The following is an 18624-nucleotide window of genomic DNA, read 5'->3' on the forward strand; positions in this document are numbered from 1 at the left end:
TGATGTACTACTAGCTTAATATAGCAGTACACTTTGAGATCATCCAGAATCCATTCTTTGAGTTGGCCAATAGCAATAGTACAACAATGATATAATAAGTAGTACATCTAAAATTTCCTAGTACATACATGTACTGCAAACTTGCAAAGTACAAACTAATCCCCCTTTATGCGATTACATATAGAATCAAACGGGATCATACATTCATTCATTCAACATAATGCATTTTATGCAAAATTTAACAACCCAAATTTTACAAGAGTTTGAGAAGCTGCTGAATACTAAGGGTGTTGACAAGCACGAGGTAAGGTAATGTAATTTAGATGTAAAAAAGTTTGGGACTGGGATTAATAGTTAATGACAGGACAAAGACAGGGAACATGCAGAGCATGGATGAAACTATCGACAGTGAAGGAAACTGTTGTGGCTCCACTCATGCACTGCCTCTTCCCTGGCTTATAATCTGTTTTTATTATTCCTTGGTTCCTATCATCTTTTATTTGTTGATTTATTTATTATCTAGTATGATCTATATTAAAACGTGTTTAATTAATGTATTCAACTTAGTGTATATTTCGTACCACAGTGGGTTGTAAGAATCACGATGATTCATCTTAAACAACTTGATTTTACAGAAAGCTACAAAGTGTAGCTTTTGGAAAATCAAGGTGGACCAACGTGATTCTGGAAATATCCATCGTTCTACCAAACATATGCTTCCACATTGTAAGATGCCTTATCATTGGGATATGCTATTTAATTGACGTCTTTAGACCTTGTCACCATATTCATTCAGACAAATATATGATGATATTAGTGATGGTAAATATCAAATATTACACGTGGGAGAAGGTTTGAAATAATTAGAGTGAAAATCACTTGACATGGAATAATTTCCCTTTGCTTGCAAAATAATTTCTTTAAATTTAGCTAGCAACTGCTGATATATGTCTGGTCCTGTTTTTGATTCCTTAAAAAAGGCTATGATCCCATATAATTGTGGAACAAACTATTCTAAATTACGGATGCAATTACGAAATTTTATGTTATGGTAAAATGCAGACAAAAGTGGTCGTTGCAGACAAAATTGCCGTTGTGATACCCTTATGGAGATCTCTAAGCTTAATTTACAGCTTATAGCATAAGCGCTTATCATGATAATAAACTTGTATAAGCTATTTCTATAACAAAAGATAACATAAAGTTAAATTATTTTTGTATAAGCTATAAGTTGTTTACATAAACTATTGAGAAGAGTTTATGAAAAATAAGCTCAAAACAACTTATGAATATGTTATAAGTTGTTTTCATAAGTTAGTCCAAACAGTCTCACAAGTACATAAACTGTTTTCATAAGTTAGTCCAAACAGTATCACATGTGTTCATGTCAGTATATAAACTCAAATATGTTGATTCAAATAGGCCCTAAAACAGTTATATTACAGTTGCAATTACATTTGCAGACAATAATTTAGAACTATTTGCAATTACATTTACAGTTGTCAATTGTCATTTCATTATATCGTCTCGTACATTTTTATAATAGGGTAGAGTGGACATTGAATCAGGTTTATTATGCAACTTCTTGTACTGTATGTATGCTTAAGCCAATTTATCATCCTGTTTTGGATTGAAATCAATAATAGTCATTACATTGGTTGATGATATAAACAAGTTTGAAATTTGAAAAGATTTGGATGTTACTGCTTACCAAACACATTTTGCACATTAAGTGTATGTTTGGTATAATTTATAATTATTATATAAGATAAAAATACTAAATCAAGAGCATTAAAGAATAAATAACAGCACATGAATGAGAGAGTTTATAAGAATAAATTACTATTATTTTGTTGCAAAAAAAAAGAAGGGACTTACATGGTGTTACCAATAGTATTATTTATCAGACAAGCATAAGGACTCAGTAAGGTCAACAATAACACATGTATTATCTTCTCCCAATTTATGATCAAATTTTCCAGATTCTATAAGCTCCAAATCCTCCAAAAGTATCACATAATGCTTTTGAACCTCCCCTGCACTTTTTTCACCTCCAACCATAGCTGCAACCATCTCCCACCTTTCTGGATGACTCTCATCTACTAAAGCTAAAGCTAGCTCAAACAATTTGTTCTCCTTCCAACTCCACCCACATAACCCCTTTAGAATATCATCCATGTCACACCCTCACAATCCTTAGAGGATGGTAACTCTTTGAGATGATTGATGACAATTGAGTTACAAATTAACAATACTAACATCGACCGTTTCAAAAAAAAAATGTTACATTACATTATGCTAATTTACTAATTTTGGACAATCTCATTGATTTGTGTTCTCTTCAGTCTTCACTCATGTGATATTTGGGGTAGCCATGTACCTGCAAAAATTAAAAATCATCTTATCTTTGGCGTCACTAGAAGGGCCACATGAATGAGATATAATGAGATTAAATAAAAACTCAACTTATGATAATGATAGATTGATTATTTTGGGCCTAAAACAGTATACTGATAATATAATAAAATGGACAGTATCAAAAATGATGTACATGGCAATATCTATTTCTTGCAAGAATTAGTATCACAAATTTTTATTTCCAATTTAAGATATATTGATGTCATGTGGTCCTTGATTTTTTAAGCCAGCTTCATGTTAAAAATTTGTACATGAAATAAATGATATTTGGAACATGAAAGAAGTAAGGTCAGAAGTTGTCCGCAAATTATCTATCCATGTTTTATTTTTTCTTTCCAAAATTTCAATTTTATTTCTTGCACACGGATGGTATGTGAATCTAGTGGTTAAGATTGAACTAAGTTTTTTCATCTTTCTGAAAGATTTGAAACAATTTGATGCCTCACCAACGGGAATTAGGTCACTTTCGAGGGGTGTAGGGTCTGATTAAAGGCTAAGATGCGGAAAGTAGATGGATGTAAACTAAGAACATGGGGACGTTAGAATGCAAATTAGTTTTTCGAGGGGTGTAGGATTTGAATATAGTTCGAAACTTGAATCAAAAATTAATTCGTTGAATTTGTTTCATGAAAATGAATTGAACTTAAGTTCAAAATTAAATATGTTAATTAATAGACGGTATGAGTTTGCTTATGTTTTTGTTGCGACCTCACGATTAAAAGTTCATTGAATGTGGAAATTGAGAAGCTACTATTTATAGCTTTTAAATAGATGCACGTCTACATTATCCCACCATCAAACAAACACTCACTAAGTATATGTTTGGTTCCAGGATGACGAAAATTAAGTTTTTTTTTTGTTACAACGAAAATTAAAGTTTGATATAATTGATTTTGATTAAAAGTGAGCATAACAAAATTGATTTATGTTCAGATACAATAATGTAAAGTTTGACTTGAATTATATATAGTTTGACTTGTAAGTGTAGCTCAGTTGACGACTATCAAGAACATTATGTGCAGGGGATAGAGTTTGAACCCCGAACTCTCCACTGCTCCACACTTGTGTGAATCTAGCCACTGGATTACTTGACAAAAAAACTAAGCATACTTATAAGATAACCAAGCAATTGAGTTCAAATGGTTAATGAGTTTCACCACGAACGAATCGTTCAGAAGAATCTGAACTCGAATCTTGGATAGAACAATTCTTTATTAGACTTTACTTATCTCTCAACTGAACTTTAGATTATCATGATTCTTTTCCTCTTAAAATAGGAGATTAACAACAACAAAAATGCCTAGATGTAATTTGGAAAGTTTTAGGTATTATGTCACTACATTAATTTTCTTAGGCGATGTCATAACATTATCCATTTTGTAAAATATTCTACAATTTTTTTTAACAAATAACGGTAACTATTTTATATCCTCTACTAAACAAAATTTACAGATCCACCACTGGTTGTAATGTTGTTGCATTTTGAATAATCTCATCTAAATATGTTGGACAAATTTGCTTAGAAAATTTATTTAAAAGATGATATTCAAGTCAACAATTATACTTGTATACCTCATATTTTCAAGCAACTATTCAACATTTAATTTTCTCTTTATTTTTCTCTTTCTAACACATCGGTCTATCACATCACTCTATTTATCTTTTTTCTCTTCTCAAGGTGTATACACATTTATGATATACACTAAATATTTTTCTATTTATGTTCTGAGTAATGTCTGGTTGCGTCCTCTCCAAATTAGAGAGAGAATAGACGTGATCGATCAATGAGAGGGTCCTATAACTTAGCTTCTATGGGATCTATGTTAAACTCAACTTATTTACAACAGTATTTTTAAAAACTAAACCATATTGCCCGGTCGAACCGGAAACGGAAGGCATAACTAGTTTGATATTCTTATTAGATTGTCCGTGCAAGTGAACCGGTCAGAACCAGCGTAACTCAGTAAAAAAACGGTAACTCGTGTTTGACGAACCAGACGAGGTCAATAAACAATATTCTTCATTCATATTATGACTTCTTTTTCCTTATATTCGAGATCAGAGTAGTAATATATATTCTTTGCATATCTTTTTATCTTCTTCAATTTCTCTATTAACTCCCAAACATAACCAAGAATATGAATATAGTGATAAAAGAGTCCATCTCATGAAAAAATGTCAAACTCTTGAATTAAACAAGTTATCTCGCAAGTAAACTCTTTTATTTCTCTAGTATCAATAGTTTACAAAGAATTTCAATCTCTCCACATTTTGTGGTATCACAATTAATGTCTAATGTCCTTATTTATTTCTCTTAATTAATCTGTATTAGTCCTATAGGAATTTCTACTTGCTTTTCGTATACAACATTGTGGTAATAATTAATGAAATTTAATTTCAACCTTTAGTGAATCCAAGATCAAAGGGTATACCAGTGGCAGGCAACCATACACCACCTTCAATCCATTGAGCAGCAGTATATTTAGTTGCATCAGCTTTGCTAAGAACACCCTTTCCCCACTTAACTCTTGCTTGAACATTTGAACCTGGTCCAGTGTTAGCATACTCAGCAAAGAAACATGTATCAAGGAATTGAGTCCCTGCCCAAGGAAGAAATCCATCTGGTTGAATTAAATCACCAATGGTATTTTCCATAAATATTGCCCTAGAATATGCCTTCCATGGTCTTGCTAAAAACGATCGAACCTTCAATCTATCAGGTTGTAGTGCTGGCTCTGGCATGATTTCACAATTCTGAAGTACTACTCCTGTTGGCATGTTCTTTTGGACTGTTCCATCAGCTACAATTATGTTTTGTTGATTTGCCTCGGGTTTTCGCACTACTATCTTTGAGTTCTGTATTACTGTTGATGCATAGCCGAAAATGAAATCCACTGTGCCTGAAATTTCGCAGTTTCTGTAGAATTGACGGTGGGCGTGTGCGTACAATGTGTCTTGGTAACCTCGTATGGCACAATCGAAGAAAGCTGATTTATCGCCTTGCACGCGAAGTGCTACTGCTTGGTGTTTGTTTGCTCCGGCTGTGTTCTCAAATGCCATTGCCTTTGCGATGAAACCTTCCGCGACAGTAGCTACATAGACATCACATAATTTAACATATTAATTTTGAGGCTTTAATCATAGTTGTAAATTGTGTGTGGCCTAGAACAGTATTTACGAATATGGCCACAGTATAAAGGTTTAATAGGCCTCCATAATGACATTGCACAAGAGCACTTGTGATTATATAAACCTGTATTTTGCTGCAATTGCAATTTTGAGCTATGATTTTGAAACTTGATTATGTAGTTTGTTTTGCAAGAATTACCTAATCCAGATATATATTTTTATTTTAACTATAATATAATTCATTATTGTTTAAATCTATTGAGAAGGACTTACAGAATGTAGCAGTTTGTATAGTCTTCACACCATCTACAAAATTCTTTTTACCAGTGATAATGGTCTTTGTAGGGCCATCGCCGTATATCAAAATATTCTTCTTAGTTTTGTCAATCTGAATATATTCGTCATAGACACCAGCCTTGACGTAGATGACATATCTACCTTGATGATTTTTGGGGTAAGAATTAATAGCATCAAGAACCGTTTTAAATTTGCCGCTACCATCTTTCGCAACAACCGCATTAGGAGTAACAGACATCCCAGTACTCATATCAGCCAACAACTTACGATCTGCACCGGACATCCATTCTGGATTACCGTCTTCATCCACCTCAAAAAGCCGTCTAGATGAAGGTTTCACATTCAAATCCAAGTCAAGTGCAGCGAGTACTTTTGTAATCGCAGTCACAACATCAAGTGCTAACGCGGTAAGTTTTCCTACATGATCCAAACTACCTGTTTGCAATTGTGATTGAACCTGCTTTTCGCCATCTGTATCAAAACCGTCAAGACATGATTGTTGGTAGGCAAAAACAGCACCTAACCAATTTTTAAGGTCAGCAGCGCGGTCATTAACATTGTGAACGCTGCTGTTATCAGCAGCTAAAATACTCGAGGCTTGTAATTCATCAATCGCGAATTCTAATAAGTCTTTGCAATCATCAAGTGCCATTTTAGTACTTTGGTTATTTTTTTCGTTTTCAACCGCGAGCTTATCGGTCATATTGAAGGCTTTGATGACACTTTCAATAGAAGTTTTTACCACTGCTTTTATGTAATCATTTGGGTCTGAGGTGTTAACAGAACCAAGAGTATCAGCACAAAATTTGTGGTCATCGCTGTTTTGACACACAGCTGTAACAGCTTTAGTATGCGAGGTCAGTTCACCGCCGTTGTTAGCATCTGCGGGACCATTGTTGGTTCGGACAAGAGCAACAACACCTAAGGCAACACCTACAACAAGAATGAGAGAAACACCAGAGACAAATATTTTTCTTTCCATTTTCTTATAAACTTTTTGTATTTTTTCCTCTCTTTAAAATGGTTTTATATATCTTTCCCTCAACAAGTACTTGATATGGCAATGAAATAATAGTCAATAAATTTTCTTCCCTACTATTTTTGGGATGATGTTGTGAGATAATATTGGTGATTGTTTGGTTCAAGATTTAAATTATAGGTATGCATTGACCCATGGCTTCTATGAACCGTTGAGGAAATTCATTGGCCATGTATATAGGCCTTCATCATCCATCACTTTGATTACAATTTCATCCGTTCAATTATTTTTAGCAGGTGTATATGAGCCGGAGACTTGGATGGGTTTGTTTGTGTTCCACTATTCTAAATCTTTGGTGACCAAATTTAAATCAAACAAACACTAAATATGGAACTTTATATTTACTTTTTTTGGTAAATGAAATTAGATTTGAGAGGTTGACATTTTTTCATTATATTCTTTTACATATGCACGAGGCTCGAATCAAACCATAATCAAATAGTTAAAAGATTTAAATATCGACAATTTGTATCAGATCATGTCTGTAAAACACAGTATATATTAACACAATCCAATATTAAAACATAAAGTTTTTATTTTCACTGATAAAAAAACATAAAGTTAAATAGTTATAGGATAATCATATTGTAAATATTAAAAAGAAAAACATTGCAATTAGTAATGATATATCTTTAAGGATTTAATTAATTTATATACATTGACAACATAAAAGTCGTTTTATATATACATTCAATCATACGTTAGTAACATCATTTATTGAATAAGACAAGTCATGTGAAAAAATAATTTCTCTTAACTGTTCAAAATAATTTCTCAAAATCCACATTTGCTAATTGTAAGTCATGACTCATGAATCCATTCGATTGCATGGTAAAGCCCTAACGCCTCTCCTATATCTACTGAACACAGACATTGTTTTGGCGAGCACATGACTATCTTCGTCGTATACACATCCCTGTTCCGTTCTGTTGCTGGACGTTGAAAAAGATGCAGCAATGTTGCATTTATAACATTCTCTTCTCGGTTTTTGCCACCTAATACATGCGGTGTTGCAAGCTGCATTCTCTCTGTGTGTATGAGTGCAACACTTGCTACCAAAGTTTTAAGTTACGACTCTTCCATATACTCCATAATAGGGTGAAAAAAACAACTCAGCTTTCTGTGCAGAAACATGCTGCATGAAATGGCAGCTTGTGCCGTATCGAACAGCTGCGCAGCCATGCCCGCTGCTCACCGTACATTTCTCAGCCATATATTTTGTGTTCTTCTAATTATACTAACTTTTATTTTTAATTCTTCTAAAAGTTTCTTCAATCCTTGCGCCTCTAAAGTTCACATGAAATGTTCAAAGTAAATTTATTGATGACATGTCATTGTTAAGCTCTTAAAATGTCATTAGTTTAATAACCTAATTATTTAATTAATCTTTAATTTATTCTTTAAAAAAATAATCGTTGATTGGGTTCAATTGGCTAATGAGTTCTACCAAGGACGAATTGTTCAGAAGAACACGAGTTTGATTTATGAATGAAACAATTTTTTGTTAGACTTTACTTACCTTCCGGTTGAACTCTGGATTACCAGAGTACGAAAAAGCGAACACCAAAAAAATTAAACTAATGTAATTTTAAGGTCTTAAAAGACCTATTTAAAACTTAAAAAAACTTAAACAACTTATTTAAAACTTAAAAGGATTAATCGTATTTTTTCAGACTTAAAGGTCCAAAAAAGGTATTTGGCCTAAAAAAAATCACTTCAAACATGTACTAAAATTGAAACTAAAAATTAAATCAAAATTGATATATTTTGAGGAAGAATGCATATTTATCTGTACTTTAATATTTTCAATTTTTTTATAAGAACTTTAATATTTTCACTTAAACTCTCATTATTATTTTTCATGGATTTTATTTGCGAAAATAATTTCAATTCTATCCATATTATATTTGGATCTGAATCCTCTCCTACACTTTCTTGTTGATGTCTGTTCTATCATCATTTCAGCCATTCATCTATGTTTTTCTCTCTTTTCAAAACTGTTGTTTTTTATTTATTTATTTGTTATGAATTCTCAACGGTTGGATGAAACCCATGAGAGATCTGTGAACAATAAAGACAGGAGAGGATCTATTTCCATTATGTGTGCCTTGATTTTTCTTTTGAACAAATAAAATGTTTGCCTTGGTTTTATCCCTTGGATTGCATCGTTCAATTTTTGCTTGTCGGTTAGTACAAAACATGTTACCAACCAAATTACGTGCGGAATAATTCAACATGATACAAGTGCTTATGTTTTTATATGTGGTAATGAGGAAAACATCCACTATTTATTTTTTGAGATGTGAAGTTTCTGGAAGCCTTTAGTTCATAGTTAGGGAATAGATGGGTATTCGGTGAACATTTTAAAGTTAATTTGATTACGATTTCGGTGGTTCCTTCAACAAAACTTATTATTTTTAGACTATATAGTTTGCTTCTGTATGGGTAATTTGGAAGGAAATGAACTCCGTTCTTTCAGACAAAAAAGATATGCAAGTTTTACGGGACAGTCAATTAATTATTAATTAATGAGATACATAAAACACTTAAAAGCAATTTTTTCATAAATAAATTCATGTCAAAAATTACAAGTACAATTATTTCTTCAGTATAAAAAGGTACAGGATTCCACCTGAGCTAGCTTGAAATTGAGACCAGCTTCAAAGATGGAATCAACATGTAAGCTAGTAAATTATTCCTATGTAAGTAACAAATCAAACTTGTGTACATAAAAGCACACAATTATAGCTAACATAAATTAATTCCCAGCCCTCAAATTAATTTCTTCTAATTATATCTAAACTTCAAGCTTTTTCAAATCCAATAGCATAAGGAATACCAGTAGCCTTCAGCCAATCATCAGCTTTTCCACCAGGTCCAGCTTTAAGGAAATTCGCTGCAGTGAATTGAGTAGCTTCATTCTTAGAAATCTGAGGATGATAACCTTTCCACTTAACCCTTGCATTAAGATTAGCACCAGGTCCAGTATTGGCAAATTCAGCATAATACAATGTATCAAGAAATTGAGTCCCAGCCCATGGAGTCCACCCTTCTGGTGCAATGACATCACCAATATTAGATTCCATAAACACTGTCTTAGCAAAGTCCTTCCATGGTCTGCCCAAATACGATTTGACTTGGTTCCTAACTGGGAACAAATCCCTATCTGGAACAATTTCGCAATTCTGGATTACTATTCCTGTGGCCATGTTTCGTTGTTTTGTTCCGTCTGCGGTTACGGTGTTGAATTGACTAGGTCCTGGCTTTCGCACAATGATTCTAGAGTTTTGAATTAGGGTTGGTGATGAGCCGAATATGAAGTCTATGGTACCAGAGATTTCGCAGTTGCGGTAGAATTGACGATTGGCTTGGACGTATAATGTGTCCTGGAAACCATGCATGGCGCAATCGAAGAAAGCAGACATGTCTCCTTGGTTTCTAAATGCCACTGCTTGGTGCTTTGCTGGTCCAGCTGTGTTCTCGAATGCGATTGACTTTGCAATGAATCCATTTGCAACATTTGCTGAATACATACATAATCAATTCAAGTTATATGGTTTAATTAATTGAAGATATTTGCATAACAAACACATAGATGCATTTCCTCAAAACAAAACAAAAACGCATAGATACATACATATATAAAGGAAAACATATCAGCCAAGTCACATAATCTTAATTGAGCAAGTTGCTCAATGTAGCATTTGAATTGAACAATGTTATAGACGTTACACATGTACAACTGCTGCATATGAGATTGTTTGATTTGTTTTGTCTTCTTTTTTGACATATTATGGAAACTAGTTTCTACGTTGTTTTAATTCAATTAATTATGAATGTTTGTCTTCCTATATTTGAGAGGTTAAATGAACAATCAAAAATTAAATTGATTACAAGTTATGACACTCAACATATTTATAAATACTTACCAAAAGTGGCAGTTTGCATTGTCTTAACGCCGTCGACGAAGTTTTTGTGACCAGTGATAATGGACTTTGTAGGACCGTCGCCATACATAAGAATATTTATTGATGTTTTGGGAATGGTGATGTACTCGTCATAGACCCCAGCCTTGACATAGATAATGTATCTGCCTTTGAATCCCTTAGGATAAGAGTCAATAGCTTCTTTAACTGTTTTAAATTTACCACTACCATCTTTAGCAACTACTGCGTTTGGTGGAGGACCTCCACCAGCGTTTGCCAATAGCTTACGATCTGCAGCCGAGAACCACTTGGGCAATCCTTCATCATCAATCTCATTAGCCTCCATAAGACGACGAGAAGCTGGATTCAAATCCAACTTCAAGTCGAAGGTTTGAAGGATGTTAGACATGCTAGTTACAATGTCAAGTGTAATGCCGGTTAGTTTCTCCATTTGGTCCAAACTTTCTGTTTGCAATTGTTTCTTTACTTGATCCTCACCGTCCGTTCCGTTATCAAATCCGTCCATGCATGATTGTTGGTATGAGATAACAGCACTCAACCAATTCCTAAAATCAGGTGTTTGATCATGAATGGCTTGAATGTTGTTATCGCGAACCAAATTAGCCGATGATTCGAGGCTGTCAAGAGCAAATTGCATTAAGTCTTTGCAATCATCAAGGGCCATTTTGACACCAGGTTTGTCCTTGCCATGTTCAACCGTTAACTTATCACTCATATTCAACGCAAGGATAACACTTTGGGCACTTGCCTGAACTGCAGCTGCTAAATAAGCTGTTGGGTCAGAGGAATTAGCAGGTTTCACGGAGCCAAGAGTGTCATGACAAAGTTTTTGATCTTCAGTTGTTTGACACATGGTTTGTACATTCTTTTCGTGTGCTGCTAATGCAGGATCATCCTTTTTGTTAACAACGACGACAACACCGATGGCAACACCCACCACAAGAATGATGGATACACCAGAGACTAATATTTTTCCGTTCATATCTTTTTGTTTTTTCCTTCTTGAGATCTTTTATTCGATTTCTTTTTTCTTTATTTCATACCCTTATTTGGTTTTCTTGAGTGGGAGAAGATGATTGATTATAATATACTAATTAGACACAGAAGCTGCATAAGGATAATGGATTCTTATAGGTAGTTCAATTGTTTCCTTTGTCTCAAAATAGATGAGAAAGACAGCCTTAAGATGAATGAGTGTTCAGAATTGTATTTGATAATTAAGCCACTGTTATTTCTTCCTATAATTAGCGAGAATTAGCATTTTCAGGATAAAATTGACAAGGTCAGCTTGCATTGTGATGGCTAATAATAGTTAAGGCATATGGAGCATTTTTCAGTCCTTAGACATTCTTCTAAGTCGTCCTTCATTCTTGCAAAACCGCAGGATCATTCGTGGTTGATGAACTTGAATGGCTTGTTACCGTTAATTGAGATGTTAAGGGTCAGTTATGGGTTAACCACACAATGATGTTTATATTATGATATCTTAAGGAGTGAATGGTAACTATTGATACAAATCAACTCTGCACTTATAATAATAATAAGTCCAAAAAAAATTGCACACTTTATCAAAAATAAAAAATTGCACTTTATTTATTTATTGTTAAATAAAAAAAAATGCACTTTATTATGAGGTGCACCAATGCATTGCAAATTATTTTTGTCCACCTTGGCCTTGGTTGATATCTCCTAAATTAGTTTTTTATTTCTTTTTTTTTTTTTATAAATTTATTATTTCATACTCTGTATGTTGTTTTGTCAATATATCTAATTTTAGTTTCTCTTTAAAGTGTATTAATCCTTAAATCTAAATTTTAATAGGGTTAAAGTTATAGGGCATTTTAAATTTAATTAAGATGCTTTAATTTGCTAACGAATGACTCAAATTTTCACCGAAGCCTGATATGATTAGACGATGAAGAAAATTAGCATTTACTCCTCCGGTTCTATATATAAGAAGCATTTGACTTTTTTGATTCATTTCATAAATAATGTATTTGGTCTATATTCTATACCAGATACATCAATTACTCAATGAATCTAAAAAGTTAATTTTTTTTCTTATAAATAGAACCGAGGGATTAGATGAGAAAGACAATATCATTAGAATCCAAAAATCATATGCAAGTGTGGAAATGTGATTCGACAATATCATATACACTGATGAGATGTAGAAGGGGCTTGCAAAAAATACATAAAATAACTCAACTTCAATTATTATTTTTTATATTGGTTCTAGATATTCTTTGCTAACATATATTATGGGGCACGTTTTAGGCAAATGACAATCTCAGCTCAAGAGTTGAAAGAACAAATGAGTAGTAGGGCGATGCAGACAGAGACAAACTTTCTACTGCAAGTTCTACCGGAGACACTCACATCTTCGTCCAGAATGAAGAATTAGAGAACATAATACATACAAAGGTTTCAGAATTATAGGCACCGAGTTCATTATACAAATGACACAAGGACATGTAAACCATAAATTCCAAAGAGTGGTTTGTGATAGAAATGTAGTACTCGGGTTTATAGGGAACAGACATAAGAGTATGCATACGGTCATAGATATGAGAAAATTATGGGTGTTGACATAAGCCTATACTAGAAAAGAAATTAGTAGCTAAGACTTGGGGTAGATGTAGAAAAAACATGATAGAGTTTCATCTCGAGTTACATTGGATGAGATATAATAGAACATTAAAAAATACAGCTATCAAAATTGTAATAAAATATACACCAAATTGCAAGAGAAATTCATATTTTGGCGGCGAGTCATTCGCAACAAAGGTATTATGACATCATTTGATACTCTAATGAAAACCCTATTTGGTGAAAATAAAAAACTTCTAAGCATTGTTGTCATACAACTTAAAATTATATCACCCCTCACTTTAAAAACAAGTTTTCGTGGGGAAAGGATTGTACCCCATTGAAATCACAATGGAAACAAAAGCCACAACATTGAGCAGTGAATCAGACTCATTTTCGTTTACAAAACATTGGAATTGAAATTGTATGTAACCAATGACTCCTTTTTGCACTGGTATACTCATTTTGGTCTTGTAATTTTTCCTAAGAATATAGTAAAGGCAATCATCCCAGCAAAAAAAGGATAAATAGAATGAAAAATAATATTAAAAAGAATAGAGGAAGCAAGGAAACCTCAAACAACCTCATGGATTATGAACAAATGAATGCAGTGTAACCTTTGGGACAAAAAGCCTTGTTCGACCAATTTAATACCAGCTTCTGAAGCAGTCTCTTATATTTTGCATGCACACTAGTGAACATACTCACAGATATAGAAAGAGATAAAGAAATATTAATTAGCTGTTTCACCAGCAGGTCCCGCTCGGGCAGTCAACAAAGGTTGAAGAGCTTTGACTACAATGCTCATGTTAGGTCTGAAATCAGCTTCATATTGCACACACAATGCAGCAACAGCAGCCATCTGTAATCAACCAAGCATCATGATGTTAAACTAGAACTTTAATATTAATTAAGTCAATAATTTATCTTTAAGAGGAGCTGTACTGGGTGTCAATAAAGGTTTCCACAAAAAATGTCTATACTGTTTCTGCAGTTAAGTTGTTTTCATATTCCCTCTGGCATAATGAATACCTTTAATGGTTCTGAACAACTAAGAACATACTACTATACAATAAGATAAAAAAAAATTGTCTTTCCTTTGCTCAACTAATCAAACCTCGGTCTCTTGCATAGTATGTACTATTTAAACAAAATATAATAATTACGTGGTCTAGTGAACTTATATTATATTAAAATAAAATATAAGCAACGGAACACTTCCAAACATATAAAATGGCCAAATAAAATAAAAATGAGGGAGAAAATATCCTAAAGAGAGTAAACACCTTGGCAACAGCTTTTGGTGGGTATTCTCCTCCTAGTCTTGTATCAACACACTGCCTGACTTTATCCTCACTGAGTTTTGGTGTAGCCTGAAACATATCAATTGTGATCAGCAAGGATTTACAGTGGAGGATGGATAGTAGATTACAATAAAGAAACTTGGGTTCTGTTTCTTTTTCTTTTGTTGGAGAAGGGGAGGGGGTGTAAAGATATAGCATATAAATTCGTACCCAAGTAACCAGACTCTGCTGTCCTCGTGGTAGTGTATGATCAACAGGTTTTCTTCCAGTCAAAAGTTCCAGAAGGACAACACCAAAACTGTATACATCACTTTTAGCATTCAACTGTCCGGTCATTGCATATCTGCATCCACAAGAGTAGACATAATGTTTAGTAATTGAATCTAGGACACTAAATATAAAAGAAAGTTTTCCCAAATTGATACTGAGATAAAGAAACACAATATATGGGAATTCATCATGTGTATCCAGTCAATTGTGGCATACAGGACATTTTCTATGTCTTTTCCAATAACTCTTCAGCATTCACTCAAAAAAGTGGGCCCGTAGCATCCAATAGGGATAAAACAATGTATGCGATCTAATATGTAACTTGAAATCTTACTCAGGTGCATGGTAACCAAAGGTTCCAAGGACACGGGTGGAATGAAGACGAGCAGCCATGTCTGGAGCCTGATTTGACAAATCAAAATCTGCAATTTTTGCAACATCATCGTCAAAGATTAGCACATTGCTTGACTTGATGTCCCGGTGGATAATATGGGGATCAGCCTTCTCATGCAAGTATTCAAGCCCTCTTGCAGCCCCTACAGCAATTTTTACTCTCTGTGCCCATGTCAAAACTGGACCAGGCTGAGCTCCTTTAACTCCTTTTCTGCCTACATGTAAAATAACAATGATGAAAACATTTACATATAATAATATAATAAAAATACAGACTAAACTAATATATAGATCTCAATGAAATAGACATTGCTTGTCAAGACATCAAAAAGAAAAAATAACGTTAAATCCATAATCTTCTCAGTTACTCTAATGTAGAAAGAAAATCAATCATTGTTTACCAGTTTTGATGCTTTTCAAACTTGACCAAATGAAGGGAAAAATCATATACCATGTAAAATGTCATGAAGAGACCCATTAGATGCAAACTCATAAGCAAGAATACGGGAGTTTCCATCAACGCAATATCCAAGCAATTGGACAAAGTTATCATGTTTCAGCCTTGATACCATTGAAACCTGAAAACATAGAAAACCACATGGTGTCTGTAAAGGAATAACTTCAATGACCTATATAAAATACTGAGCCAAGGTTTTCACACATATATACCTGGGCCAAGAATTCCTCATCAGGCTGTTTACTGGCATCTAACTTCTTGATTGCCGCAGCCTGTCCACTTTTAAGAACTCCGTAATATACTCTTCCATAGGATCCCTCTCCAATAAGAGAATCTTGTCCAAAGTTATCCGTAACTTCTTTCAGTTCATCTGCCTGTATCTCAGGAACTTCAATGGGCTGCACTTTAACAGTCTGAGCTCCCTGCTTTGCAGTATCAGAAGCATGATAATTTCCATCATTCCCTGCAAAATGAAATTTATCATAATACTTTCATCGAATTGAAATCAGGTAATATAATAAAACAAACTAACCCAGTAAAGTGTCGTAAACAGCATCCCAGTCATATATTATGGTCCAATTCAGTCCAAATAGAAATAGCACAAAAAAAGCATGAATTATTATATATTGCAAACTATATATATTATCCCTGATGCACTCCTTTAGGCTATATGAGTGAAGTTACCTGCTGGGTTTTTTACAACATATGGCCCACCACTTTCAGCAGCCTTGTGAAACTCATCCTCTTCGCAACAGCCGAAACAACTCATGATTCTTTCCTAATAAAACCAATTTATAAGCCAGTCAGATCATACTAACAATAATTCACTTTTAAGCTTGAAGATATAGTACATTCGAAAAAAATAACACTTCCATGTAGATTCACATTGCAAGAAAATAGATACATCCTAGTGATGGAAGACATGTCCAGTGTCTCACATGAGTTACTACACAACACCGACATATGCAACTACGTTCAATGATTACATTTTCTCAAATTATTATTGTCGTCAACATATGAAGCACTAACACAGACACATCCACACCAGAATTATATTTTTCTTTAAAATGAATTAATTGAACATAATCACGTGTGTTGTGTTGGTGTCAGACACCACACACGCCTTTCATCAGAAGTGTTTGTATATGTACTTCATAGGAAGCTTCCACTATTTACATATTATATTAGCTAAAATTTGCGATAATTGCCTACATCTCGTAAATCAATGTTATCAAAATTAAAAATGAAATGCAATTCTAAACTATTTAGATAACATAATTATCCTTGAACAACAAACTCCAGCAAATGATGCATGAAAATTCGACAGCGTTACACAAAACTCAAATATCAATCAAGTGAAGCTGATGAAAGCGGATCCAATCAATTTACAACAATCACACAAATATTCTATCAAAATTCAAGAAAGTAGTTACAGATCGATCTAAAGCAAAATCAATTTAGCTGCAAAAAAATGTTCATCCATGAAAAAAGTATTAACCTAAGAAATTCAATCACATGTAGATTTTTGTAATAAGCAGAAGCAAAAGGTAAAGTAGTTGAAAATGAAAATTATAATAGATCGTTAAGAACTTTACCGAAAATGAAACGAGAGAGCGAAATTGTTGTGTTGATTGTGATGAAGAGGTGGATAGTGAGAGTATAAAAGGATTTGATACTACGAAAAGGGTGAATGAAGCGTAGGATAAGCAGAAAGGGTGCGTAGAATAAAGGAAAGAACCAGCAAAGCTTTTGACTCGCTTTGAGTTGGAAACACAACTATGATTGATTGTTGTGATAAAATAATTTAATTGTGTGTTACAGCAGTAGTAGTATGGAAGGATATTTTTTTTTCTTACAACTAATATCTCGCTAATTTAATAAGGATAATTTAGACGTTTTTTCTCTTCTTTTACGTGTTCTGCACTTAGATTCGCTAACAAGATTTGACTTATGCGAGTACATACACACCGTCGACTCGACGCCGATACACTTTTTCATCTTATAAAAAGAGTAATGATACATAAACACCTTTAGGTGGCAATACACCCTTTGACACCCACACAAAAATCTGACACGTAGTCACGTGGACCCCGTACAAGCACACTTTCTCTTTTCTCTCATCTTCTCTCTTCCTAATATATGGGGTGTACAAGGGTGTATGGAAATAATGGATGTCTATGTATCATTACTCTATAAAAATACTCCCTCCATCCCTTATCATAAGTCTCTCACCAAAATCACACATATTGAAAAAATGGAAAATATTAACTCAGATCACTGGTTAAGAAAACCAAACATAATATAAATACTTTTGAATTTGTATAGTCAAAGTTTAAAAAGTGTAAATAATGATGTTTTTAATGCAAATATTTCTTTTTTATTTCCTTAAGTAGTGTCTCGGTGCACTAGTTAACAAGATCCTAAAAAAATTAGTACGCTCAAAAAAAAAAAATTAGTACATTATCCTTTTTTTAGGGAAAGATTAGTAAATCATCATGTCATTATTATAAATAAAAATTAATATTTTAGATTTATTCATTGAATTAAATAATATATGCGGTCTATAATATAAACCATATACTTCATTAATTAAATAAATATAAAATGGGTCATGCTAACCGGTGCCTCCGGGGCACTGGTTAAGCATGCAAAAAAAGAAAATTCTTACCATAAAAGGAAGTTTTGTTGACTTATTTATGGATTAATTAAACAATTTTCAATGCAATAATTAACATATAATTTCCCTTTTTATTATCCTTAACCAGTGCCCCGGGGGCACCG

The 18624-nt window shown here is 33.5% G+C and overlaps 4 protein-coding genes and 2 long non-coding RNA genes across 7 annotated transcripts; 1 reads left to right on the forward strand and 5 right to left on the reverse strand.

The window, feature by feature from the left end:
• Window positions 1-50: 50 nt before the first annotated feature.
• Window positions 51-1470, forward strand: LOC120577901 (uncharacterized). Its single transcript, XR_005643834.1, has 2 exons — window positions 51-304; window positions 1063-1470. It is a non-coding gene; the product is annotated as an uncharacterized lncRNA (long non-coding RNA).
• On the reverse strand, window positions 1414-2795 carry LOC11417434 (uncharacterized). Its single transcript, XR_003011964.2, has 2 exons — window positions 1879-2795; window positions 1414-1620 (listed from the first exon to the last, which is right to left on the reverse strand). It is a non-coding gene; the product is annotated as an uncharacterized lncRNA (long non-coding RNA).
• A 2020-nt stretch (window positions 2796-4815) lies between these two features.
• LOC112416103 (probable pectinesterase/pectinesterase inhibitor 58) lies at window positions 4816-5642 on the reverse strand. The gene is made up of 2 exons (XM_024775072.1): window positions 5597-5642; window positions 4816-5510 (listed from the first exon to the last, which is right to left on the reverse strand). The coding sequence occupies exons 1-2, from the start codon at window positions 5640-5642 to the stop codon at window positions 4816-4818; spliced, it is 741 nt and encodes a 246-aa protein (XP_024630840.1).
• LOC11417435 (probable pectinesterase/pectinesterase inhibitor VGDH2) lies at window positions 5591-6826 on the reverse strand. Its single transcript, XM_024783289.2, has one exon. The coding sequence runs from the start codon at window positions 6824-6826 to the stop codon at window positions 5771-5773; it is 1056 nt and encodes a 351-aa protein (XP_024639057.1). The 3' UTR covers window positions 5591-5770.
• A 2591-nt stretch (window positions 6827-9417) lies between these two features.
• On the reverse strand, window positions 9418-13440 carry LOC11413863 (pectinesterase). Its single transcript, XM_003591271.4, has 2 exons — window positions 10813-13440; window positions 9418-10406 (listed from the first exon to the last, which is right to left on the reverse strand). Exons 1-2 carry the CDS (start codon window positions 11810-11812, stop codon window positions 9688-9690), a joined length of 1719 nt encoding a protein of 572 aa, XP_003591319.1. The 5' UTR covers window positions 11813-13440; the 3' UTR covers window positions 9418-9687.
• Window positions 13441-13943: 503 nt separating this feature from the next.
• Window positions 13944-17737, reverse strand: LOC11412438 (pto-interacting protein 1). 2 transcript variants are annotated; one of them, XM_024783299.2, is made up of 8 exons: window positions 17439-17737; window positions 16528-16616; window positions 16056-16306; window positions 15838-15964; window positions 15328-15601; window positions 14934-15066; window positions 14706-14792; window positions 13944-14281 (listed from the first exon to the last, which is right to left on the reverse strand). In XM_024783299.2, exons 2-8 carry the CDS (start codon window positions 16610-16612, stop codon window positions 14153-14155), a joined length of 1086 nt encoding a protein of 361 aa, XP_024639067.1. In that variant the 5' UTR covers window positions 16613-16616; window positions 17439-17737; the 3' UTR covers window positions 13944-14152. The 2 variants fall into 2 exon arrangements, with proteins under 2 accessions (XP_024639067.1, XP_024639064.1); XM_024783296.2 differs by having other exon boundaries at window positions 13965-14281; window positions 16528-16621; window positions 17439-17733.
• Window positions 17738-18624: the final 887 nt, after the last annotated feature.

Source organism: Medicago truncatula, chromosome 1 (assembly GCF_003473485.1).
Source record: "Medicago truncatula cultivar Jemalong A17 chromosome 1, MtrunA17r5.0-ANR, whole genome shotgun sequence".
NCBI lineage: Eukaryota > Viridiplantae > Streptophyta > Magnoliopsida > Fabales > Fabaceae > Medicago > Medicago truncatula.

Coding starts and splice junctions, on each gene's coding strand:
- LOC112416103 (XM_024775072.1), bottom strand. CDS start 5,642: ATGTCATTATGGAGGCCTATTAAACCTTTATACTGTGGCCATATTC. Junction 5,511..5,596: donor TTTATACTGTGGCCATATTC/GTAAATACTGTT, acceptor ATGTCTATGTAG/CTACTGTCGCGGAAGGTTTC.
- LOC11417435 (XM_024783289.2), bottom strand. CDS start 6,826: ATGGAAAGAAAAATATTTGTCTCTGGTGTTTCTCTCATTCTTGTTGTA.
- LOC11413863 (XM_003591271.4), bottom strand. CDS start 11,812: ATGAACGGAAAAATATTAGTCTCTGGTGTATCCATCATTCTTGTGGTG. Junction 10,407..10,812: donor AATGCAAACTGCCACTTTTG/GTAAGTATTTAT, acceptor GTATGTATTCAG/CAAATGTTGCAAATGGATTC.
- LOC11412438 (XM_024783299.2), bottom strand. CDS start 16,612: ATGAGTTGTTTCGGCTGTTGCGAAGAGGATGAGTTTCACAAGGCTGCT. Junction 16,307..16,527: donor TGTTGTAAAAAACCCAGCAG/GTAACTTCACTC, acceptor TTCATTTTGCAG/GGAATGATGGAAATTATCAT. Junction 14,282..14,705: donor CACCAAAAGCTGTTGCCAAG/GTGTTTACTCTC, acceptor GGTTGATTACAG/ATGGCTGCTGTTGCTGCATT.